The sequence below is a fragment of the Acanthochromis polyacanthus genome, chromosome 12 (assembly GCF_021347895.1).
Source record: "Acanthochromis polyacanthus isolate Apoly-LR-REF ecotype Palm Island chromosome 12, KAUST_Apoly_ChrSc, whole genome shotgun sequence".
Taxonomy (NCBI): Eukaryota; Metazoa; Chordata; class Actinopteri; family Pomacentridae; genus Acanthochromis; species Acanthochromis polyacanthus.
The window spans coordinates 30,452,964-30,479,051 of record NC_067124.1 but is presented as its reverse complement, the minus strand read 5'-3'; the positions used below and the strand labels follow the sequence as shown (position 1 = coordinate 30,479,051).

The following is a 26,088-nucleotide window of genomic DNA, read 5'->3' as shown; positions in this document are numbered from 1 at the left end:
CTAAAAATCTGAAAGTAAAGATATCAAGTTGAACATCTGGATGGAGGTTGATAAAAGTTTAACCGAGTATTCCATCCAAAATCCTCAAAGAGATCTGAGGGGCTGGTTAAAAAGAATATTCCACCTAAAACCTGAAATTAGACCCGAAAGAGTGGTTTAGAAAAAATCCTTCAATGTAGACCAAAAAAGTTAGTATGGAGGAATATTCCACCTGAAATGTAGATCTGGGAAGTTGGTTTGGAAGAATATACCATCCTAAACATCCTTAAATGTAGACCTAAAAACGGTTTGGAAGAAAATTCCACCTAAAGTCCTCCAATGTAGACCTAAAAGATGAGTTTAATGGTATATTCCACTTAAAATTCACTACTGTAGACTATAGAGGTTGGTCTGATGGTATATTCCACCCAACAGTCTTGAACATAAACTTAAAAAGTTGGTTCAAAGGAATATTCCACCTAAAAACCTTCAGTGTAGACCAAAAAATGTTGGTGTAAAGGAGTATTCCACATTAAATGTAGACCTAAAGGATGGTTTGGAGTAATATTCTACTCTAAAATCTTTCAATGTAGACCTAAAAGGTTTATCTGATGTTATATTCCACCCAACATCCTGGAACATTTACCTAAAAGGTTGGTTTAATGGTATATTCTCAGAAGAGCCCTTGAACATTGGGCTTAATGCTATAGTCCACCCAAAATACTTGTACATATAGCAAGAAGTCAGTGTAAAGGAAATGTAGACCGAGAAGGATTGTTTAAAGAAACATTTAAACTATTATTTTCATTGTTTAATAATCTGCTATCAGTCAGAACCCTGACAAACTTCCTTCTCCTCCATGTTCTTTACTCTTTTATTCTAACTTATATTATCATGTATTTCTTTCTCAGCTCCCTGCTGACTTCAACTTCTCCTTCCAGTTCCAATTTTCTAAATATATATATCCCCCTCAATTTCCCACCCTACATTATCTTTTGTCATCTCTATTCTCACGGCTTTCAGTGCTGCTACTGTACGAGTGTTACAGCTGATTTAATTATTCAAGCATTTCTTTGAATTAATGATAATGTCGGTGCATCTGGAAGAAGGAATCCATCACAGAGAGGAATCCCGCAGCCAGTTTTTCCTCTCAGCAGCAGCGTTTAGTTAGAAATGATAATGAGTTCCCTGTGAAGAGCAGCGAGCCGTCACTCAGCTCGACTCCCTCAGATCCTCTTCCAGCATCAGCAGCTGCCAGCAAACACAGCGACAATGCTCATCTCATAGTAACTGAAAACATTTCTCTCATCTCCCCAGAGCATAAACCTATCTTTAAAGCTCAAATTTACCGCAAGTTTCTTTAAAATTAGAATATTTTGCCACACTTTTCCTCCATCTGACATATAAAAAGTGATTACCAACCTTTTTTTCAACATCAAGTGAGACCAGAAGTCACAGTTCTTTTAGATTCAGTGCATTTTTAAGACTTTCTGGAACTTTCTTGCGTTGTTTTTATACAGTAAAACAGTTTGTGTGAGGATTTATTAAAAGAAACTAAATATTTTATTCATTTATCGATTGTTTTTATTCATTGCAGATGTCAGTTCATGACATCAGTCAACTATTTTAGCTATTTGTATTAGCTATGTGTATTTTCTTAATTATTTTTAACTGTTTGTTGCAACATGTGTCATTATTTTTGATCAATTTCTTCAGCTATCTCTACAGACATCTCTGTTTTCTCATGTATTTTCAATTGCTAATGAGGAAACCAAGAGCAGTCGTACTCATGCTCATTTCTTAATGCAATTATCTCAGTAAGTCTCCAGTAAAGTTCTCTATTAACTCTCTTTTATCACTATGTTCTAGCTGTCAAAGCACCTTGTGAATGTTCTTCTGAAAGTTGCTATACAAGAAAAGTTATTATGGTAGGGTTGGTAGTATTCTGTTAGGTTAAGATGGAAAACATGGGTAGTTATGACAGAAAGTTAATTCATGAACGTGTCTCATTTTCTTGATAGAAAGGCTTCTTCTCTTAATGTTAAAATGTTATTTTGCCATCCCAAGATACAAAGCTCATATTCTGTGCTAATGGACTAATTTATTTCACAGCTATTAATGTTTTCTATGGTAAAAGCTTTCTTATATGTAAAAAAAACCAACAAAAACTTGTGACATGAGTTAGCTCTTTATCCTGAGACAACAGTGGTGGTGTTGTGTTAAAAAGTTATTTTGAGATAACAACTGGTTATTTCTTGTAGAATTATCAGCTAACATGCGTAGAAGGCATTTTGACATCTGTAACAACTGAAAACTTTTCTCATTTCAAGGAGTCTGTCTTTTCTTGTTTTGTTGGAGATAACATTCCGATTTTGTTGGATTTTAACGTCACAGACGAGTGAACTTCAGTGATCCTGAATCTTAATGTTGAAGTGAACCAGACAATCATGTTCAAGTTCTCTGATATCTTGTGATCTTGAGATGATACAAGTTGTGATGAATAATCTTGTCATCTTTCTCTCAAGGAATGGAGATAAAATGACCTGTTATCACAAGAAAATTAGGTCTGCTATCTCGAGATAATACCTCAAAGTAACAGCATGTCCACTCCTGGCTTCTGTAATTACCGGCTGACTAAATATGTGGATGAATGTTTTTAAATCCAACTGTAGTTTCTTTTTCTTTCAGGTTGGTTATGCTGCTGCCCAGGGTTTCCATGTGTCTTCTGGATGAAGAGCTCCTGGATTGGAATCATTGTAGGGACAGAAAAAGATATGGGTCAACTATGAGGTTAACTACATGGCCAAAAGTAAGTGGACAGTTATCCCACCCGACGCTGTGTCATTCTGATTCATGAATCAGAAGGTCTCATTCATCAATCTACCTTTTTAACAGCCTCGTCTTGTATATTTCCACCAGATGTTGAACCTGCTGAGGATTTAAACAGCAGGTGCTGCAGCAGATGTTCCGACTTCAGCTCCTTTTAATGTAAGTGAAGCTTTAGGTAAAGTAAAACAGGCTGTGCCACATAAAAGGAAGCAGGGATCAGTTGTGGCATAATATTTGCACCCAGTTACCAGCAGGTCTAACTACTGTGTAGATAAGTGAACTGACAAACCTGTATAATATGTAATGCAGAGCAATATGGGGCATGTCTAAACTGAAGAATGTTGCTTAATGAAGCATATGAAAAGCTTTAAAATTTTTATCCAAAACAACATCATTACCACACAACATTACGCTAAATCTCCAGTGTGGATTTTATGTGTCCCACAATGCAATGCCAGAACATTTTGTGTTATTGTAGGCTGAGGCATAACTAAGTTGTTTTGTCATATTAATTACATTTTACTTTTAAGGCTAACTAGGCTGTTGCTTGATTGAAATGACACAGGAGACATGATATTATTTTTGACATTTGGGTCATGTTTTCCATGAAAATTTGCACTTTTATTTATGCGCTAGCATAACTGCTCAAGGGTTTTCTAATCATCAAATAGCCTTTCAACACCATAAGCTAACACAATGTAGCATTAGAACACAGGAGTGATGGTTGCTGGAAATGTTCCTCTTTACCCCTATGGAGATATTCCATTAAAATCAGTTATTTACAGCTAGAATAGTCATTTACCACATTAACAATGTCTAGACTGTATTTATGATTAATTTAATGCTATCTTCATTCTTCAAAACGTCATAGTTTAGTAAGTTGTCCAAAATATGACAAAAACGTCATAGTTTATTATGTGTTAACTATGACGTTTTAGTGAACTGAGCAGCCTTGACGGAGTACTGCACTCTGAGTGCTTTTCTAGTTTTAATTGTGACTATACCCAAATTATTTACACATTAAGGATTAAAACCCTACAAAGATTATGTAAAATACTACTTTCCTGACCTATAATACATGAGGTGGAAGCCAACAGTGTTTAATATGATGGAGAATAACCCAACTAAGACAACAACAAAGTTATGAGTTATAGTATGTAATTTTTCTTCCAAACAGATCTTAAAATCTTCTTAGAATCAGGTTTTCCTACATTTAGGTCAATGCAATGCCTGACTAAAGTTCTTAACCAGGCTGAAACTGAGACCGCTTGAGGCAAATTCTAATAAAAGGTTCAGCTACCATCATTAGACATAATGGACAGAAAACTTAACATAGAGAAAAAACACGCTTGTCCACATGATGTTGGATAAACTGAATCTCACACAGCAGGTAGGTGTTTCTTTCATTAGAATATGTGGAAACACTGAACACTGGTTTGAAAAATAGAGTTTTCTTCAGTCAAAAACCTTCCAATTAAAGCTTCTCACACCTTAAAGCTAAACTAATGCCGTTAGTTTTGGGTGAAGCTCCTTCTGTTTATAGCACAAAGCAGCTTCCTATTGGCTGCTCCTCGTTAACCTCCTCATTAGCACGGCACTCGTCAGCTGAGGTAATTAAAGACCTGCTGAACCTGCTTTAATTAAACACTCTTGATGGAGACCTCTGTGGGTCAGAGTGTTTCTGGGATTTTGGAGAAACAGCAGCTGAAGGTCTTGACATTAATCAACAAAAGGAAGTTTCTGCTGAGTCACGCCAACTTGGATAAACAGCTAACTTCAGTGTGGAAAGTTTCACTTGGAGGAAAATTTGAGCTGAAGTTTATCGTCTTTACAGATGGAAGCAATGAGATTTTCCTAGTTATGTTTGCAGAAGAGGTTCCTCAGGGCTGAGTGTTTGGACTTTTAGTGTTTGTATTTTGACTAGGAAGAATTCAACTCCAGATATTTGTAATAAATCTGCAGTCTAACTATTAAATGTTAAAATGACTTGTCATAAGAATATATAGAATTGAGAAGCAGTGTTATGTTTTAATCCGACCTGTCCAGGTTTGATTCAGTCAACATTAAAAACTGAAATGTTGTTTTATAGTGTGACAATCACAACAGCATTTATTCTGTCATACTCAAAATATTTGATAAAGAAATGTCATTCAAACAACCAAAAATTAATTCCTATTCCCTAATAATTGCAAAAGATATTCTCACAGTTAGGATAAAAAGATGTAACAGAGGCGAGAAAAAAGTGAAAGTTACAGTTAAATAAACTCGGTTCTGGAAACCCTCCAAAAAATCCTCCACACACTGAATAAAAGATGATCCATTAATAAACCAGACATGGACTTCAACAGATGTAAAACTGAGCTGATAATCTTAAAGTGTTTTATCCAGAGCTAGATATTTCTTGTGTGAACCTCTGAGTGGAACTGTTACTAGAGTCGTCCTGATGTTATTGAACCTGTAGTCAGACCAAAGTCGTCTTTGATCATCCCCACGTTGCTTCACCTTCTTTATTCTCATGACAACAGTTTCATGTCGAGTCGACGACGTCTTGCTGCGCCTTTTTGTCCTTCTGACAGAGCAAATGGCCTCCTTTCGTTCGTCTCCTCCTCCTCTTGAACAGTCACGCCTCTGAACCATCAGCCGAGGCTTTAATTACTGCTGCTGTGGAACCACACAGAGGACGTTGGGACAGCTGGGAGATCCCCCTTCATTTACTGCTTTACTCTCTCAGGACTGGAGAGCAAACAGCTCAACACTAGATACACACAAAGTCTCTGCACTGGAATGGAAACATTAATGAAAATTTAAAGACTGAGATTGGACTCAACAAAAGTGTACATAATGGACTGACCTGTGATGCTATGGTGTTTACCTGAGCACCACCTGACTGGCTCACTATAAAGACACAGGCAGAAGTCCAGATTGAAGGAATAACAACGATAACTACAGAAGATGTAGATGTGAGCCTAATGTAGTTGTTTTGCATCTACAAATGTAAAAATTTTTTTACAGTTTGGGATTTTTTTTTATATAGTTAACATGTAAATTAACACTTTTCTATAATTTTACTGGATATGACCAATAATTAAACAATACAGAAAAAGTTTACAAAAAGATTTACAGTTTTATTGTTGGTTTAATATAAGTATTTTTTTTCAAATAAAGGCAAATCTTTGCTGATTTAAATACAGTTAAAAGAGCTGATGATTACTGTGCAAAGGAGGAAAAAAGCACCATCTTAATTATCTGAAACTATTAATTATATTAGTAATTACAGAAAGTGTGAAAAAATGCCAATTATTTGTCCATTTTAGTATCTTAAAAGAAGTGATTTACTGCTGTACCTCACTCTAAACCGGTGTTTCTCAGTGTGGGCTGCGCTCACCTGTGAGGGCACAGATGCATGACAGAAGGGGCCCGAATGACTGGGAGGAAAAAGTCCATCTACATGGAACTAATTAGCTGAACTGTTGTCTTAACGTCGACCTGTTCGTGGCACACAACAATACCAAACTGCGTTGGCCATACTTGCATCTGTACTTGCCAAGTATGCAAGTACGGACTCCCGAGAACATGAGAAAGCGTCGTTAATGTGCGATTGGAACACCAGCGTACTTGATGATGTCACCACCTCGGCTCATCTTCTATGCTTACTTTTACTTGGGGTGTCACACGTACAGCCCGCGGGCCAAAATCGACCAGCGGGATGCCTTTAAAAAGTGTAAGAATTACAGAGAAGACATTAACTGTAAAATTGTAAAACTGTAAATTTGAAATACTTTCTGGACCCTGACAAGTTGTTTTGATCATGAAATAAAATACTACATTATTCAGTTTCACAATAACTGTGAATAAATGTTCTGTGCCTTTGGTCTGACAGAAAAAGTTTGAGAACCACTGCTCTAACCTCAACATTTAGGCATTTGTCAAATGTATTTTCAGAAAACACATTTGACATGTCACACTCAGCTCAGGACAAGTTTTTGTAAAATTATTTGCATTTTATAGACCAAAAGGACAATAAATTCAACATACAGAAAGGAACGCTGGCTCCTTGCAGTTTGCAACTTAAACGTGTCTGTTTTTTTGTAACACAGGAGTAACTAAGTAAACTGAGTCATTTCAAAATTCTGCCATGTTTACCCATTCACAACAATCAATCATGAGACACTCTGAGGTTATTGATAAAACTTTTATTATTATAAGTCAGTTTGTCATTGTTTTGCACACAATACTGCATGTTAACACAACAATAAGTCGTGTGACTCAACACCTGTCCTCTGTTTATGCTTTTTTTCTCCAACAGGACAAACAATAATCCTTATAGTACCAAACACTAAACTCAAGGGTGTAGCAGCTCCACTATTTACACACGTGGACAAAATTGTTGGTACCCCTCAGTTAAAGAAGGAAAAACCCACAATTCTCACTGAAATCACTTGAAACTCACAAAAGTAACAATAAATAAAAATTTATTGAAAATTAAATAATCAAAAACAGCCATTACTTTTGAATTGTTGATTAACATAATTATTTAAAAAAACAAACTAATGAAACAGGCCTGGACAAAAATGATGGTACCTCTATAAAAGATTGAAAACTATTTGACCAGAGTGACATGATTAACTCAGGTGTGTCATTTAATTGACATCACAGGTGTTTCCAAACTCATAATCAGTCAGTCTGCCTATTTAAAGGGAGACAAGTAGTCACCCTGCTGTTTGGTGAAAAGGTGTGTACCACACTGAACATGGACAACAGAAAGCGAAGGAGAGAATTGTCCCAGGACATCCGAAAAAAAATTATAGACAAACATCTTAAAGGTAAAGGCTATAAGACCATCTCTAAACAGCTTGAAGTTCCTGTGACAACAGTGGCTCATATTATTCAGAAGTTCAAGACCCACGGGACAGTAGCCAACCTCCCTGGACGTGGCCGCAAGAGGAAAATTGATGACAAATTGAAGAGACGGATCGTTGGAATTGTATCCAAAGAGCCCAGAGCAACCTCCAAAGAAATTAAAGGTGAACTCCAAGGCCAAGGTACATCAGTGTCAGATCGCACCATTCGTCGTTGTTTGAGCCAAAGTGGACTTCATGGGAGACGACCAAGGAGGACACCACTGCTGAAAAAAACTCATAAAAAGCGAGACTGGAATTTGCAAAAATGCATGTTGACAGGCTTGTCAACAAAGCTTCTGGGAGAATGTCCTTTAGACAGATGAGACCAAACTGGAGCTTTTTGGTAAGGCACATCAACTCTATGTTCATAGACTCAAAAACCAAGCATACGAAGAAAAGAACACTGTCCCTACGGTGAAACATGGAGGAGGCTCAGTAATGTTTTGGGGCTGCTTTGCTGCATCTGGCACAGGGTGTCTTGAAAGTGTGCAAGGTACGATGAAATCTGAAGACTATCAAGGCATTCTGGAGAGAAATGTGCTGCCTAGTGTCAGAAAGCTTGGTCTCAGTCGCAGGTCATGGGTCTTCCAACAGGACAACGATCCAAAACACACAGCCAAAAACACCCAAGAATGGCTGAGAGAAAAGCGTTGGACTATTCTAAAGTGGCCTTCTATGAGCCCAGATCTGAATCCCATTGAACATATGTGGAAGGAGCTGAAACATGCCATTTGGAGAAGACACCCATCAAACCTGAGACAACTGGAGCTGTTTGCTCATGAGGAGTGGGCCAAAATACCTGTTGACAGCTGCAGAACGCTCATTGACAAATACAGAAATGGTTTAATTGCAGTGATTGCCTCAAAAGGTTGTGCAACAAAATATTAAGTTATGGGTACCATCATTTTTGTCCAGCCCTATTTCATTAGTTTGTTTTTTTTAAATAATTATGTTAATCAACAATTCAAAAGTGATGGCTGATTTTGATTATTTAATTTTCAATAAATTTTTATTTCTTGTTACTTTTGTGAGTTTCAAGTGATTTCAGTGAGAATTGTGGGTTTTTCCTTCTTTAACTGAGGGGTACCAACAATTTTGTCCCCGTGTGTAATGTATAAACAAGGATCACATGATTAATGAGGAAACATTCAAACTTTGTTTAGACTACAAAGTAATGAAATTAACTCTAAGTGCATATTTACATCATGTGAAAGTGAAAATTTATGCTGGAATCAGACTTTTGAAGAGTCTGTGTGTCAAGTTCAAATGCTGATGCTAAACCCTGACTGATCACTTTCACCACCCAGTATTCCAGTATGTGTCCATATGGGACAATTCAGGGCCAACGCTAGAAATTGTAGTTCATATTTCACATAACCATACTGTAGCTGTCAGGTAATATCTACTGTCTCACAATGAAAGAGTCAAAATGTGAGGGATGTCATCCACCAAAGGGCCTGGCTCTGCAAGGTCGTCTGCCACTGCACCGATGTGGTTAAAAGAAAAACTGATGGATGGATGGATAGATGGAACAAAAAGTCGACTGGTGGGGCAGTGCAGCATCAGCCGGAATGTAAACATTGCACCAACGCTTCACAGTGAAGACTGAGGTCAGCCTGAAGGCAAAGCTCTGTTTTTTCTGCTCATCTACCTCACTACTTCACCTACTTAAAAATGAGCTGAAAGGAGTTTCCTTTGCAGAGTGTCAGGGTGAAGAGTTCAAACGTCCAAACCATGCTCGGACTAGCAGCTACTCCTTAATGTTAAAGCAAGAGAGTTAAGGTGGTTCAGGCATCAGGGTGCCTTCCTGTGAAGATTTTTTTAGACATAGGATCCTCCAGGAGGAGCGAGATGGTATGGCTCATGAGAAGGGTGTCTGGATGATCTGGTTTAGCCTGGTCACTGACATCTGGATCCAGACAAGTCGTGGAAAACTGGACAGATTGTGCAGTTCAAATACTGAGAAGAAATGGACAGAATGAGGATGTCTTGTGTAAGTCTCCCTGTGCAAGTATTGAGGCTATGTGTAGGTGGAGAGGGGAAATTTTCTAAAAGCTCAGAACTGAAAAGCTGTGAGGTGTTTGCTAACATGGACACCAAAGAAGTGTTTACCTAGTTGTTAATGTAATTTTACTTGTGTAGAGTTTAAGTAGTAACATCCATGCCAGTGCCAAACAACGATGTATTAGCAACCAATGATGGATGTTACTACTTGCGCACCAAGCTTGTGGAGGACACAGGACTACCTTGGTGCCACCAGAACCAAGACCCAGTAAAATGAATAGAGCTACCTGTATATCTGTAGAAGTTTAGGACATGTACAGTGTCAAGAAAAAGGCACATAGAAGGATCTCATAGGAGAACAGTGGTACAGACATCTGATAAAAAATTCTTTTTGGACACCCCCTGTAGAGGTTTTCTGGGTGCACCCAACTAGGATTAGACCCTTGGTCAAAAGCCAGAATTGCCTCCTGAGAGAGCAGAAGGATTTACCTTTTGAGGTCTCTGGAGTACCTTGTTTAACCAGATGTCATTGGGACTACAATCAACTTAAGTAGATTATTTGTCCTAACTCAAGACTGAAGCTACATGTAGAAGTTTAGAAAGTTTACATCTACAAGAAACAGATGTGCAGAAGAATCTTCAGTGCTGTCTTCTCACCGGAGCTATTTGAGGGTGTTTGCGCCTCTGAAATGCCTCTTTGAAGCATCTATTTGGAGGGTTCCTGGGTATGTTCAACTGGGACTGGACCCCAAGGCAAACCCAGAATTTTCTTGAAGAATCCCTTCTGACCTAGAAATGCCTCCTGGGAGAGCTGGAGAATGTAACTATGGAGGTCTGGACAAACCTGTTGAGCTTGCTGTCACAAGGACCATTTAAACGCATGGAGGTTGGTCATGACTTAAGCCTCAAGCAGTCCGTCAAAGTTTAAGTATTTTGCGTCATTACATCATTGTGTAGAAGGCTCTCCAGTGCTGTTCCCTCCTTGGAGCCAGTTGAGGTAGTTGAAGCATCTGAAATTCATCTTGGACTCATCCACTTGGAGGCTACTAAGTACGTCCAAATGGAATTGAACCCCAAGGCAAACCCAGAATTTTCTTGAGGAATTTCCTCTGACCTAGGAATGCCTCCTAGGAGAGCTGGAAAATTTAACTGTGGATTACTTTATCACCTTGTTTTGCTTGTTGTCACAAGGACCAGAATCCAGTTGCGTAGATAACATCTGACTCGGTTTTAAAGGTCGAGCAATTTGTGGAAGTTCAAGAAGTTGATACCAACCAGAATGACGTCCAGAAGGCAAAAAGTGATTCAGGCATCTGACTGAAATTCCTTTTGGATGCCTCTCTGTTGAAGTTCTCTGGGTATGTCCAATTCTTGGAAGTGCTGAAAGATGTATGGAGGACTCTGGACTACCTCATTTAATGGGGTGCTGCCAGATCCAGAACTCATTTAAGTGGATGAAGTTTGGTCCTGATTCAAGACTCAAGCAATCTGTAGAGTTTTACACTGAAGAGAAGGAGATGTTTAGGAGGAGCACTGCTGCTGGTCCCTTGTAGAAGTCAATTATGGTGGATTGGACAACTGACTGAAATGCCCCCAAGACACCTCCATTTCGAGGCTTTTTCAGAGCAACTCCTGCCAAGGGGAAGACTCTCTGATCCAGAATTTGCTTGAGAACACTTCAAGGTTGCTAGAGAAGAGGTAGAGGATGAGGCAAGGGAAAAGGAAATCTGGACTACCTTGTTGAATCTGCTGCCACTACTATCCTCACTTGAAAAATGACTTGCTTGTGCTTAGAAATGACTGTGCATAAAGAAACAAGTGATGCCAAAAAAGTAATGCGACTATACCTAAAAAAGGTTTAGTCAGATCCAGAATGAAATCAATATTTCTAAAAGAAAGTTGTGCAAAGCCATATAGACAGATGGACAGGTGTTGTGGCACAAAGCGACCAAAATCTATCACCGTAATCTAGAAATCTCTCCAAATATACTCATTTTGTGCTTTTAAATCTACTCACACATTTTCGTTTACACGTGAACATGCTTCCGAGTAGAACAGCCCCGTCGCAGGGCACATTGTAAACGTCATTATTACTCATATTATTCACTACCAGGAGACAGAAACTACAAGGACCGCCAAGTCCTGCATGGAGATTTGCATGCAAAACAACAGTTCATGCATCTGCCTCGCTTTTAGAAAAAAAACAGTAAAGGATGCAGACGTCTGTGAAGGCAGCTTAGCTTGTTCACCTGGCAGAGATCCAAAATGCTTTACAACAAACATACGAAATTTAGCAAAATCTCGATAAACTCTTATAAAAACAAACTGCGGGAGAGGAGGAGAGGGGTTCATACATTCCTTCATCGACTGTTTCCCCGCCCGTCATGCTGTCTGCAGGGAAGCAGCGTTTGGATTGGTCAGTGTTGTGTTTGTGTGCTTTTCACGTAAAAACACTCCTGAACGCTACAATCTGCTCAGACTTTGTCGGCCCTGCATGCACAGCGGATGCAAAAGGTGCTACAGTTGGCATTTTACAGCATGAAACTAAAGATGAGATGAAACAATACTTTCAGGCTGTATTTCCACCAGAGGATCCAGAGTTTTAAGTAAGCTTCATAAGATTGTGTTTATCCCACATAAAGTCCTTGCAGTACTGTCTGAGAGTGCAGGAGAGTTCGGGGTGGTTTGCTAAGCTGAATACTGATGATTTGTTGAGGCTTTAGCACTTTATAGCAGCACTTTTAAAAACATGCAACTGCCAACAAGTTCATATCATTTTGGGCAGCAACAGGGAACAGCAGAAGAAATCTTATGTTTTGGCAGGAACTGCAGGAAACTTTCACTGTTATTCCTCATCATGACAAGTCAATTTATGTGGTTTACGTGGAGCTCAAAGATGGTGTTTTTTTCAAAATTCAAGTCATCCATAATCAAAGTCTATTTGATCGTACTCTTCCAATATTTCTGACATGAGAAATAACTGTGAAAATTTCAAGCTTTTATCTTCAGTAGTTCCTGAGCTATTGTTGTTTAAACAGATTTACATTTCAATGTGCGAAAAAAAAATTTGCTAAAAGTATGTCAACGGGCAATTTAAAAAATGGGTTATCTCATCAAGTATTTGATATATCAAGCTATAATTTAACAAATATCTTTATAAATATCCAGGATCATATGCTTGAGCAGAAATAGTTCTAAAAATCGGACCATTTGAAATTGTATTGCCATATTTTAAACACTACCACAAAGCTCATGCTTCATAGCAAACACCCCAGATAAAACATGCTGTTTAAGGTTACCAATAGCCAGAATTAGAACTTGGATGTTGATGTGAACAATAATTACAAGCTACAATGTATACTAAGTCCCACATGTCTTGAATGCAGCTGCAAGACAACAACCACAAAATCAAGTCTTTCTACTCTTTACCTGCTTGGTTAAAACTATTTTCTGCTGCAAGGGCCTCCAAACTAGAGTTTCTGCAGCTTCACATGCTCACTTTTTTAAAGATAATGGCAGGAGATGAAACATGTTTCTTACAATTATGTCAGCTTTTATTCATCTGACTAGTGAAATCTCTCTCCGTGTAAAGAGGAGTCTAGATTCGAGGTCTTCACAGCTCCAAAATTTTGGTCCCAAAACAAAAGCCTACCTGAATCTGACATGCATATATTCATTTCCATAGACCTGATCGAAGAGGGTCGACTGGTGCGGACCCAAACAGGCCCGAGGTTAATTAGACTGGATCCAATATGCAGTCAGCCTGAACACCAGCAACAGTGTGATGTGCCATCAGTTCATTTGAGCAATCAACAAGCAGTTGTTTATTTGCCTAAGAGACAAATTTATATAGAAAATGTAAAGTCTAGTCTTCTGCATTAAAAGCAAAAGCCAGTATGCAGAAAAGCTCCGGTTGATGTTTGTCAGAACAGAGGAACAAACAGTTGATCTGTGAGCACTTTAATTTTAAACTTAAAGTTAATATCTCTATTTGTCTTAGAGATATGTCGTGAAAATGACATCTGTTTAGACCAAGTAGAATGCTGACCCTGCTGGTTCTTGGTGCCCTAGAACTGTGTGGTTCTGTGAAGACCTCCACTGTGGTTCCTGACAGGTTTCTGGTAGTCCTGGTTTGCTCCCTTTAGGCATTAAGGTCTAATGTGACTCACCGTTAATGATAAAATACCACATGCAGTACCTTTAACATCCGCTTTCACAAAGAACAAAAGACAGTAAACATGTTTGTCAGTCCAGGAGAGGTGGTGCTGCTCAGGGGCCAAACGGCCTGGAAGACTGGTACTCGCTGGGCACTTTGGGCTTGATGCCCTTGCTGTTGTAGTAGTCAACCACCTGGTTGGGCACTTCTGCTAGGACACTCTTAGCCAGAGCAGCCGGAGAGGCCTGAGGAGGAGAAACAGAGGAAACGTCAGTCATGCGGTACTTTTGTAAATCTAAATTTTTGGGTTCACCCTAATAATTCTAAGGACCTGCTCCCACCACTGTAGAACTATGATATACTCTACTTTCTAAAATAGATTTCAGACAGTGTTCTGCAGGAGCTTTACAACAAAGTTCCTGACCACCACCAGAATATTATGGAACAGCTTGGATGTAGACACAAAGTTTCTTTTCTTGTAAAGCTATTCAGTGGTCAGATATGCACACCACCAGTCAAAAGTTTGGACACACCTTCTCATTTAATGTTTCTTCTTTATGTTCATGACTGTTCATATGATAGATTCTCACTGAAGGCATCACAACTATGAATGAACACATATGGAATTATGTAGTAAACAAAAAAGTGTGAAATAAGTCAAAATATGTTTAAATGCTTTGAAATAGCCACCCTTTGCTTTGATTGCTGCTTTGCACACTCTTGGCATTCTCTCTGTGAGGTAGTAACCTTAAATGGTTTTCACTTCACAGGTGTGCTGTGTCAAGGTCAATTTGTGGAATTTCTTGCCTTCTTAATGAGACTTGACTTTGACTTATTTCACAGCTTTCTGTTTACTAAATAATTCCGTGTGTGTTCATTCATAGTTTTGATACCTTCAGTGAGAATCTACAATGTAAATAGTTGTGAAAATAAAGAAAAAACATTAAATTAGAAGATGTGTCCAAACTTTTAACTGATAGTTTACACTGGATTAATTATAATAACTTTAATGGACTTGAACTGTGTATTTTCATGAAAATAGTATCAGATTGGGACTCATCAACAGACACTAAGTAACTTGAGAATATTTTATGATATATTTTTTGAACATTTTTCAAGTTTTTTTCTAAATATTTCTAGGAGATTTTTCAGTCATTAATCATACAAGATTTTTCAGGTATTTTTTATATTTCTAGAGAATTTTTAAGGTAATTTTAATAGAGGATTTTTCATTCATAAAAATCTGTATGTTAAGGACATTTTTCAGACAATTTATTAATATTCATATGGGATTTTCAAGTCAATAGATCAATATTTTTAAGACTTTTTCCAGACATTTTAATAATTTTGAACATTTTTCATTCATTGCATTGATATTCTAAGGGACATTCTGTTGTTAATTTGTAGGTATTTAAATATTATTTATAGGTAACTTTTTCACACATTTGTTAACAAGGTTCCTGACTACCTACACAGTATTTAGAAACGGCTTGGGTGCAGAAACTCGGGTTGATTTTAATAACTTTGTACTTAAAATGTTTATCATCAAGGAAAATGGTATCGAATTGGGATTCTGCATCAGCAAATATTTAAAAAAAATACTTTATCTGAGCACCAGCAGGTGGATGTGATGCGTCCTCCACTGAATCTCAGAAATTAGCTTTTCCCTCACTGCTTGTCGTCATGAGTGGCAAGGAAGAATCTTATCTTTTAAATTAAGTTCAGGAGGCGTCACCAGTGGAGTGTGCCTCTGTCAGAGCAATCAGTGTATATTGTGTGGTGTTGATGTGATAAAAAATAGCTACTGTTTGTTCAGGGTATTTCTGATTTTCACTGATCTGTTCATCAGTTTAGCGTTGCTTCGCTGTTTAGCATAAACTCTAACAATGTTGTCTTTGTACACGCCATGTGGTCAATGCAGGTGTTTAAATTTAGCAGGGTATCTAGTGTTTTGCACCAGCTGAGATGCCTGCATTTATTTGATTTTTTATTTATAATAAGGAAGAAAACTATTCAACTCAGAAGCACTCAGAAAAAAAGTAAGTGTTATTTAACCAAAGAGAAAAAAATCTAATCGTTTACTTTGAAATCTGAGATAATTTTAAACATCCACTCAGTTTGTTCAGTTTAGAACTGCAACAGATAACCGATTAGTTCCCAACTACTGTGATCATCAAATCAGTTTTAGTTATTTAGGAAAAACTGGCTAAAATCTGTGATTGCAGCTTCTTACGTGTGAATATTTTTTCTGGTTTCTTTCCATTTCCATTACAGTAAACTGAATCTCACTGGACAAAAGACGACATTTTAGGATGACATTTTGGACTTGAGGAAACACTATTTGACACTTTTTTCATTATTTCTCACGTTTTACAGCCAAACAAGCAACTACTAACTGAGAAAATATTCAACAATAAAAATAATCATTAGTTGCAGCCCTATTCCAAACGGCATCAGCAGCATTTAACCCCAGTTTGGATTTTTTTCTGTGGGTGCAGTTCACTTATTATTCAGAAAAAGTCTCCTGAAGCACTGCTTAACTGTAACTTTAATATATATATGGTACAACATCATCACTCCTACGAAGCCCTGTAAAGGTCCTGACAAGACTTTACTGATTTTTATTCCCTCGCATAAAGTTTTCCATTCCTTGTGATCCGTGTGAAAAGTTGGTGTTATGGTTCACTTTGTCTTAACACTATGCCAGTGTTGGAAACACTCTGCAGATACAGAAGTGAGACATGATGTGACATTTAATGCTTAATACACATTTTAAATGCTGATCTCGTACAGAATCCAACTGCCAGTTGCTGCAAACAACACCTTAGTTTTTAAAGGTTAAAGACTACATGCACGAGCAGCTTCTGTGCAGTGATAGTTTTTCCTAAACCCCTGAATAAACATACACAACTGACTGAAAAGCGCCATGAGTCCAACAGCTGGACATTCACTGCACCACAGACTGAACAGTGACCGTACATCCAACCACAGCAGTTAGAGCAGCTGGATTGTATCAGAGATCAACCTTTTCAACATGAATGCATCAGTGTCGCATCATCTCCTTTCAGCATCTGCCGTGTTTCCCTAAACTGGCAGAGTGTTAGAAGTGGAATAAAATATCATGTGCTATTACGACAGCATGCAGTGTCATGAGGACATGCAAGAAACAAAACTAATTGTGAGGGAACTTGAAGCTATCACTAGGTTAAAAAGTGAAGTGATGCAAAAACACTGTGAGGTGACTTAAAAGTAAAAAGAATCATGGGGGAACATAAAAGTAATGAAATAGGACGCAAATATTTTGTGACATTGCGCAAAATGTAATGCAAGGGAACGCTAAAGCATCAAAAGGGGATGTAAACATAAGGTTACGAAGCCCAAAAATATCACGAGATGTTGCAAAAATTGAAAAATTATAATGTGGAAAGTCAAAAGTATTGCAATGGGACACAGATAAGTCCTTAGTGCCACCTGTTGGGGGCTTTGTTCACTCAGTATTTGACTGATTCCAACTTTTTGTCCCTTTCACTCCTTTAGACATAAAAATATTTTAAAAGTAAGATTTGACTAATATCTTTATTCATATCCATATTTTAAGCTATAAAAATTGATGATTTGAGATGAAATGATCTTTTCCTGATTGAATTTTAAGATGAAAGCGTTGCTCACAAAGCAGCAGTGGTCTTTAGTCAGTCAGAGCTGCTTTTCTCTGCCTCGTTCTGCTGCTGTCAAATGAAAATTGCCTCTTTTAGGGCCAAACAGAAACTCTCATTCATCACACAGATTAAAGCTCGGAGCAAACTACAGCCAGTGTCTGTAAAATGAGTTCAAATTGGGCAGATAAATGTGCGCTGTACTGTACCAACAGTAACCTTCAGACTTGTTACGAGCTGAAATTCATTTGAGAGAAATAATAAGTTTCCCACTTAAGATCCTCTGGCAGATTGCCACCCGGTCTTCCCTCTCATAGGCTGAAACTCATTTCTTCAATAATTTCGCAGCCTCTCATCTCATCCTCCCTCCAACACGCTGTGATCATGAATTTAAAACACTTTCCACTCGTGTCCTCTCGGCTTATTGCTTCACCATCATACAGTTATTTTAGGGTCACACGCAGTTATATTTAAACAGTGCACAGAGACATTTTTCAAATTAACACACCATCTGGCGCCCGTACATGGAGGTTTGCAGACGCTGAGCAACAGAAGCTGTGAACAACTAAATGTGTTTGTAATAATAATTCACGCATCTCTGCTCCAATAACAACAACACATTGAAACACGAATAACACCCATCCAGATAGAAAATGAAAACATAATGAGAAGTGAGGTTAATGGAAGGTTTGTGAGCCGCAGTGAAGAGTGGAGTTCTATAAACGGGCAAAAACAAACTGTTAAATTAAGATTACAAAGAGTAAACTGAGCAGTTAGTGCAGCCTGGCAAACACCACGTTTGGATTTTAAATTGTCTTTGTACCACAGTTATAAAAACACAACTGTAGCTCCATTATTGCTTTTTACCGTCTGATTTATTTCCACTAGTAAGTGCTTTCTCCCAACCGAGATTTTGCCAGGTTGGAAATTAAAAATGCATTCCCAGTTCCTACAAAAATGCCCTCAAAAGTGGACTGTCTTTGTAATGTTTTCCTATTTTACCTTTTTACCAAACCACAGCTGTAGTTCTGTTATTGATTGATTTTGTTTTATCATTAAGAATCCCTCACCCCCAAAATGCTGTTTTATTGGACTGGAAAGCAAACATGCCAACCAGTACATGCAGTTTTTCCTAGTTTCCACAAAAATGGATCGTCTTCCTCATGTTTGACCACTGCTGTTCATTATACTTGTGTTTCTGGAGCTCACTGTTTCAGTAAATTATTGGTCTGTTTTGCTTTGCTGACAACATTTAGTTCAGACGTGATTGATCCGCCTGATATGTCTGTAATTTGTTGTGACTTTCTACTGACAGTGAACCTTTGATTTCCTGGTTAAGGTGGCTACTGTAAGTGGGTGGTTTATATCAGGCAGCAGGACAACAGTTAATTCTTAAAGTTGAATCAAGAAACTATGCAGTGTGAGAATCTGAGGGACAAAAGTGATGGTAAACAACTGGATCAGAGCATCTCCAGGAGTGGGTGAATGTTCCTGGTGGTTACCATAAGCATCCAAGGAAGAGCAACAGGTAAACTGGGGACAAAGTCGTGGACAACAGGACGCACTGATGGTTCAGAGTGTCCATGATTAGCCCTTTCTACCACTGATTGCTCCTACAGTGTCAGAACTGGACCATGAGGTAGTGAAGAAGGTCTCCATTGTTTTCCATCATGTGGATGCCTGAATGTACCGTTTACTTGTGTAGAGATAGTAGAAGAAGTCAATCCAGTAGAGGCAGTGTGATGCTCTGGACAATGTTCTGCATTCATGCTGATGTTACTGTGACTCCTAAAGATTGCAGCAGACCACATACAGTCTTCATGACCGCAGTACGATTCTCCCAGAACAGAATAACTTTATCTGTGAAAAGCAATGCTCCTGAGATTCCCAAACAGGTAGCAGCATCCTGCTGAAGGAGATGGTCAGGCAACACTGCTGCCATGAAGGATGGACGTGGCCTGCAGCAGTGTTTAGGTATCTAAGTAACAGGACTCAAGGTTCCCGAGCAGAACATCGTCCAGACACCACTGCCTCTGCTGGGAACTCATCCCCACTGCATCAGCCGTCCACATGATGGAAAAGAAGATTCAGCAGACCAGGGCATCTTCATCACAGCTCCATTGTCCAGCATTGTCTGATGTTCCGTTTGTTTTTGTCCTTGTCTATGTTGATCTGCTCTTTATGCCTTTTTAATTGCCCCTTGGGGATAAATAAAGTGTTTGAATTGAATTGATGCTGTAGAGCTTTCGGTGGTAGAAAGGGGTCAACATGGACACACTGACTCATCAGTGAGTCTTGGGCATCCGTAATTCTGTCACCTGTTCACCCGTTGTTCCTCCTCTGACACATTTAGTAACCACACCAGAAACACGCAACTTATGCTATTTTAGTGATACTCTGATCCAGCTGTCTACCATCAAATTTTGATCCACATGAGAGTATTGACTGTTTTTAGCAAAGCAAAACAGCCTCAGAAACATTATATACCAAATGGCTGTGGTTTAGGGAAGCAGAAATGGTCAATGATAATGACAGTGCATTTTTCTGAACATGTTTGTAGAAACCGGGAATAAATGTTTGATTTATGTCTGTACTTGATGCCAACTGTTTGCATTCCATTTCAAACAACAACTTAATCAGACATCTCACAGATTGTACAAAGTGTCTCCCCAGCAGCATCCTCCGCCTCCCTACGATGCTGCTGGTCTTATCTTATTTAAACAGACTAAGCTGGTCTACTCTGTGTATGAAAAGCACAGAAACACACTCACTGGCCTCTTGTTTAGAAATCTAATGAAATGACATTTCTGCATTAATTCTTCTTACTATTGAAGTCACAGAGGCTTGGTGGCGATGAGGTGCCATGAGGAACTCTTCATGCAGAAAGTTAAACACAAAGAAGAAGGTGTTTCTATCTGTAAAACTGGATGTTTCATTACTTTCTCATTAGACATGCCCTTCTCTTATCTCCCGACCGATCAACTCACATGTTTGAAGTTGCGGAAAGGGACGAACTGGACGATATCCCGAAGGACGGGCTCTCCTTTAGGCGACCGCAGAATCCCATCGTCACCATCCAGCATCTGCATGTCGCTGAAGTCAGCGTTCCCAACCCCGACGATGATGACCGACATGGGGAGGTGAGAGGCCTGGACAATGGCCTCCCTTGTGTCGGCCATGTCAGTGATGACACCGTCCGTCAGGATCAGCAGGATGAAGTATTGCTGGAAGAGATAAAGTAGTGGGATACTGTCAGACTAGCTTCTGTCATGGTTTCTTGTGAATTAAACTTTATACCTGACTGTGAATGTCATCTATTTAATGCTCTTGGAAGTTCATAATGATAGTCCTGCTGCTCCTAAATGTCCACTGACAGAGACTCAGCTCATGGCCTGTGTTAGCATTAAACCTTCTAGCTTAGCATCAGCATGGACTTCAGCTAGGTAGGTAAACTGAACAGCTGGTAAACACCTTTTTACAACTTGATGCTGCAGAATTCCTCAACATAACAGCAACAGGGGGGTGCGGTTGTTTGATGCAAACACAACTTTAACTGCATCTCTTTGAACAGTAAGAGGCTACAGCTAATCTGACAGTCACGTCTGTTAACTTCTGCCGAAAATATTTAACTGATTAACAGGTAATTATTAACATCACTGGGGGTTGTGGCAAAGCAGGACATTGAGCTTTCATTTTGGGAATGTCGTGTCTTTACTTGATGTTTTCAGAGAGTTTATTTAATATGGGTAAGTTATCATCCACAGACTACCATAAAACGGGGCTATAAGGCACAGCGGGGTAATAAGGGACACTTTTCCGGAAAATGTTTTAAATGTAATTCTGCGGTTTTTACCTAGATTTCTTTAAGAATTCATGGATAATTGATAAAAAAAAACAACACAAAACCGCATCCTGCTCAACATAAAAACCGCAGAATTACATTTAAAACATTTTCCGGAAAAGTGTCCCTTATTACCCCGCTGTCCCTTATAGCCCCGTTTTACGGTACAGTAGACTCTGTAATAGATGAAATTACCCAGCAACCATCAGCTGCTACTAGATGATGTTGTAATGGAAACCTTGTTTGATACAAAGCAGTCATTTTCTGTATACTGGTAGCTCTGAGTACAAAATAAACACACTTTATAATTCATTTCTGTATAAAAGGGTTGCACACACCTGATGTAGCAAATCTATATAGAGGACTGACCTAATTTTATGTTTGCTGAGTTTCATTGATTAGAACAGAAGTATAGTGTTGCAACATCTGTCCGCACATGTAACATGAAAACCTTCCCAGCATCCGATAACTTTGTGAAACTGACAGTTGACATTCACACCTTCCTCAACACTCTGTAGTGCTTCTTCTTTTATATTCTCGACAGAACTGCCACTTTTCATGTCCACAGCATGAATGTCAGTGAAGAACTATGAATAAATCCTGCTCACCATGGCCTCTTTGGTGTGGACCTCCTGCGAGGCCGAGTTGGCGACCTTCTGGATGATGGGGGCGATATTGGTGGGGCCATAGAGCTGCAGCTTGGGTAGGCAGGCCTGGTAGGCCTCGACCACACCCTGGATACCTGATTGGAGCAGCAGACCTTAAATAACTGATAGCAAGGAAGTCACAAGCATGCAAAGGTTCAGGGATATTTGAAATGTAGTTAAACAGGAGGATCCTGTCACCCCAAGAAATAAATTTGTTTTTTTGTTTATTCCCTTCTGTCTATTTTGTAAAGCGTCTTTGAGTGACCAAAAAAAGCGCTATATAAATTCGATGTATTACTATTATTATTATTATTATTAAATAAATTGTTTGATATTAAAACTGAAAATAAACTGTTGTTTTCATGTGAAGCAAAGTCTGTATCTTTCATATGCAGCCCTGAAAACCTACAAGTATATGAAAGTTTCAGAGTTTAAGTGCTGCTCTATGTAAAGGAACTTAAAAGCTCTATTTTAGTTTTCATCCTGAATATAAACAAATGAAATGTTTTAAATGTACTTAAACATGCATTTAATATTCTGTATTTTAAGTCAATGAATAATCTTTGTGTAAACACTAAATGGTAACTAAAATAGTATCTTTTTCCATTAAAGCCTGTAACTACAGTTCTGCAATGTTTCACAAGTTATCCAAATGAGTTTTTGCAGGATCACACGACGGAAAGACGATGGTCAGGTTCAGTGTCCTCTGTCTGGGTGTGTTGAAGCGTCCCAGCATGCCCGGCGGCAGCACTGATGTGATTCAATGGCTGAAGGTTGCTCAGAACACAATCTCCTTAACACTCAGACTTAATTAAAAGTGCTGCTGCTGAAGTGTCCCTCTTAGCCGATCACTGACCTTTAGCAGCTGACAAGGCGAGAAACCTTCCTCTAAACAGTCTCTTTCACCAACAATAAACAGAAAAACAAGAAAAGTTGGCGAAAAAATACACCAGCTGTTCCAAAGTTAACTGCTCATACTTCGATATCCTTCCTACATTTATATTCCTAGAAAACACGTCAATTTGAATTGAGGCTTCTTTTTTGTGCTAAGCTGGGCTAAACTACATCCTTCCCAGAATATCAGACAATGGCAGACTTTGATTTTTGTTCAAGATTTAAAATAGGTCTTAACTAAGAGTGAGAGAAACCGATATCCCTATGAAACCTCAGAACCAGGAGAACATTTTCATCTCACAAAAAGCGGGGAAAAAAAGAGAAAAAAGCTTGCACTTCAAATTAATTTGGTTTATTCAATTAGCCTCGAAATGTAATAAGATTAATCGACTAAACAGCTTTGCTTCTACATCCCACTGGTTCATTCTTTGCTACAAGTCCAATTAACATAGTATCATGGCTGGACTCCAACTGTGATTTTTTTTTCTATTTTGCAGTAAATGTTCACAATGAGGCCCCACATTAGTTTGGAAAGCACAAATTTATCATCTGAAATGTAACTTCTGTATGTAAATTTAACTCTAGACTAGAACTAAAAGAGTCCTCGAGGTGAATAAAGAGCCCTGAAGGTCATCAAAGCTCAACCCTCATCAATGCGATCAATACAGAGGCAGTGATCAGGCAGGAGGCAGGAACACAGACCCACAGGTCTTCCTCTCTTTCCACTGGGATTTCATTTAAAGTGCTTTTATTGATTTTGATTGTTGCAGGGTTTTTTTTTTTTTAATTTATACTCTCATATTGCTCTGAAAATGTGATTCAGCTGAATGAAATTAAGAAATATTCCAAACAGCTTCTCGTTCTCTGTCCAGGCTCTTTGACTTAATGAATTATTAAAGGGTTAAAGAATATTTGCCCAGAGGCTACGAATATTCAAACAGGCCAACAGGCATTTATAAATGAAACCCCAAAACTGGAACTCTGAGGTTTCATTACTGATATCATTTATATAAATGTTTGAAATATTAATATCTGAATTTAAATGCTGAAAATTTCTGAAAATCTGGACAGACATGAAAGGACAGTTTCTGTGTTCACTTGGTTGACAAAAAAGATGCAGAATGACTGAGAAACAACGCAAAAATAACGCAACAAAGCAAAAAGAAACGTAAGCGACAACTATGAAGAGAAACACAAAACACACAGGAACATAATAAAACATAAAGACGTGCAAACAAGACATGAAGAACAACCAGAGAACCATAAAACAATGACGTGGAGACACAAAGCAAATGCAACAGTCAGAATATGTGCAAAACAACCAGAGAGGAAAAACTCACAAAAAAATCAAAAATAGATGTACCCTAACTACAAGGCCCAAACCAGTCAAAACAGATGAAAAACAACACAAAGTGATAACCATATCAAGATAAGAGATTACAATAATGACACAGAAAACCAACAAAAAGAAAACTGAAATTACCTAAAGTAAATGCAAAACATTAAAAAAGATGGAAAACAACTAGAGAGAAAAACAATAAACACAGACACAAAACAACCACAAAAACTAAAGAAAAGTCACAAAACAATCACGTGTGTATGTAAAACAATCAAAAACATGCAAAACAACTACAGAGACACAAACAATAAGCAAAAATGATTCAAAACAGCCAAGAAGAAACACAAAACTACAAAAATGTGAAAAAGAAAAACAGATGCAAAACAAAAAAACAGAAAAAGAAACACAAAAAAGACAAAGCAGAAAACAAAAAGTGATTCAAAGACAAAACAACTACAAAAATACACAGAAAACAAAACAGCAAAACTATTTAGAAGAGATGTAAACAAAAACAAAACGCAATGAGACCACAAAAAAGATGCAACACGAAAAGCACGTCAACCATTAAGAGAAGTATAGCGTTCTTGCTAGCTGTTGTGTCTCTTTCAGTTCAACATCTTGATCCAGTTTTAGAGCATTCAGGGCCTTTTTACACACCTGTCCATTGACTCAACATCTGTCACTGTGCCTCGGTGTGAAAATGTGCTCTATGAATAAATAAAGTTACATGGCGGTTGCATTACGTTACGTCATAACATGCTTCTGAATGAATGAAGAACCAGAAGAGGAGGTTGGGGTGGATGGTGGGTGCACAAGCCGCAACACTGATTTTTTTCTCTCTATTTTTTTTTTAAATTTAGGCAAACCACTAGCTTTCCTGGCAGAAAACAATTTATAACCCCAAAAACAAAAAGATATTGAACTACCAGATTAGATATCCGCTTCATTTTTTCAATGAAAATCAGCAACATTTTCTCATTATGTTAATAATGTAATCCAGTAACAGATTAGCTGTATGTTACTGTAATTTCTGAGTTACACACAGCTTGCACGACTGCTTCTGAGTTCAAAATGTGTATTTTTGAAGCTGTTTGCTTAATGATCAGAGAACTCTGACTAACAGTTCTATTAGAAACTGGTGAAAAACACTGCAGAGGGACATTTTAAGCCTTTAAAAAATGTTGCTTGTCAAATTATTTATACTTTTGTCTGGTATCTATGTGTCTTATGATCAACACCTCCTCACAGCACATCAAACATTCTCACTTAACATGGCGGGAAATCTCATATATAAACTACAGGACACAAAGCATGCAGCGTCCTCCTTCAGTTAGGCTGGTGTCACTTCTGTGTCACAGGAGGCTTTGGATCGATGGAGCTCCTTTGACCAGCATCCTCGTCATGAAACTAATTCTCACATCAAAGATTTTCCTCTGTGCTCTGACTTCTGAGGCCCGCTTTCAAATATTTGAGTCATTTTCTTCCTCATTTTTCTTTCAAAGAAGGCAGAAAATCAAAGCACCTACCTGCACACTCGGGGTTCTCTTCGTTAAAATTCACCGCAAAGTCGTGGGAGACCTGGGGGGGAGAGGCACGAGAAGTCCGTTTGATCTCTGCATCAAAAAACAGAAGAATCTGCAACAATGAAATCAGTGAGTCTCTCCTCCATCCATCTTCATCCTCTCTCATTTTTTCCCTGACATCTACTCTGACTGACTGACTCCCCCTCCCCCAGGATAGGTGAGTCCAGTCTCCCCCAGAGGTGAGGCAACGCTGAGAGCTGTTGTACAGTTACTGTCAATCATTCAACAATCCACAGAGAATTTTTTTCCCCCACAGTACAGT

At 38.5% G+C, this 26,088-nt stretch overlaps 1 protein-coding gene across 1 annotated transcript in view; it reads right to left on the bottom strand.

The window, feature by feature from the left end:
- Positions 1 to 7,661: 7,661 nt before the first annotated feature.
- Positions 7,662 to 26,088, bottom strand: part of cpne4a (copine IVa) — a 95,555-nt gene continuing 77,128 nt past the window's right edge. The window contains exons 13-16 of the mRNA XM_051956919.1: positions 25,770 to 25,821; positions 21,972 to 22,105; positions 20,510 to 20,746; positions 7,662 to 14,114 (exon numbers count right to left, since the gene is read on the bottom strand). Coding sequence (XP_051812879.1) covers positions 13,983 to 14,114; positions 20,510 to 20,746; positions 21,972 to 22,105; positions 25,770 to 25,821 — 555 coding nt within the window. The 3' untranslated portion in view covers positions 7,662 to 13,982. The remainder of the gene's footprint in view (positions 14,115 to 20,509; positions 20,747 to 21,971; positions 22,106 to 25,769; positions 25,822 to 26,088) is intronic.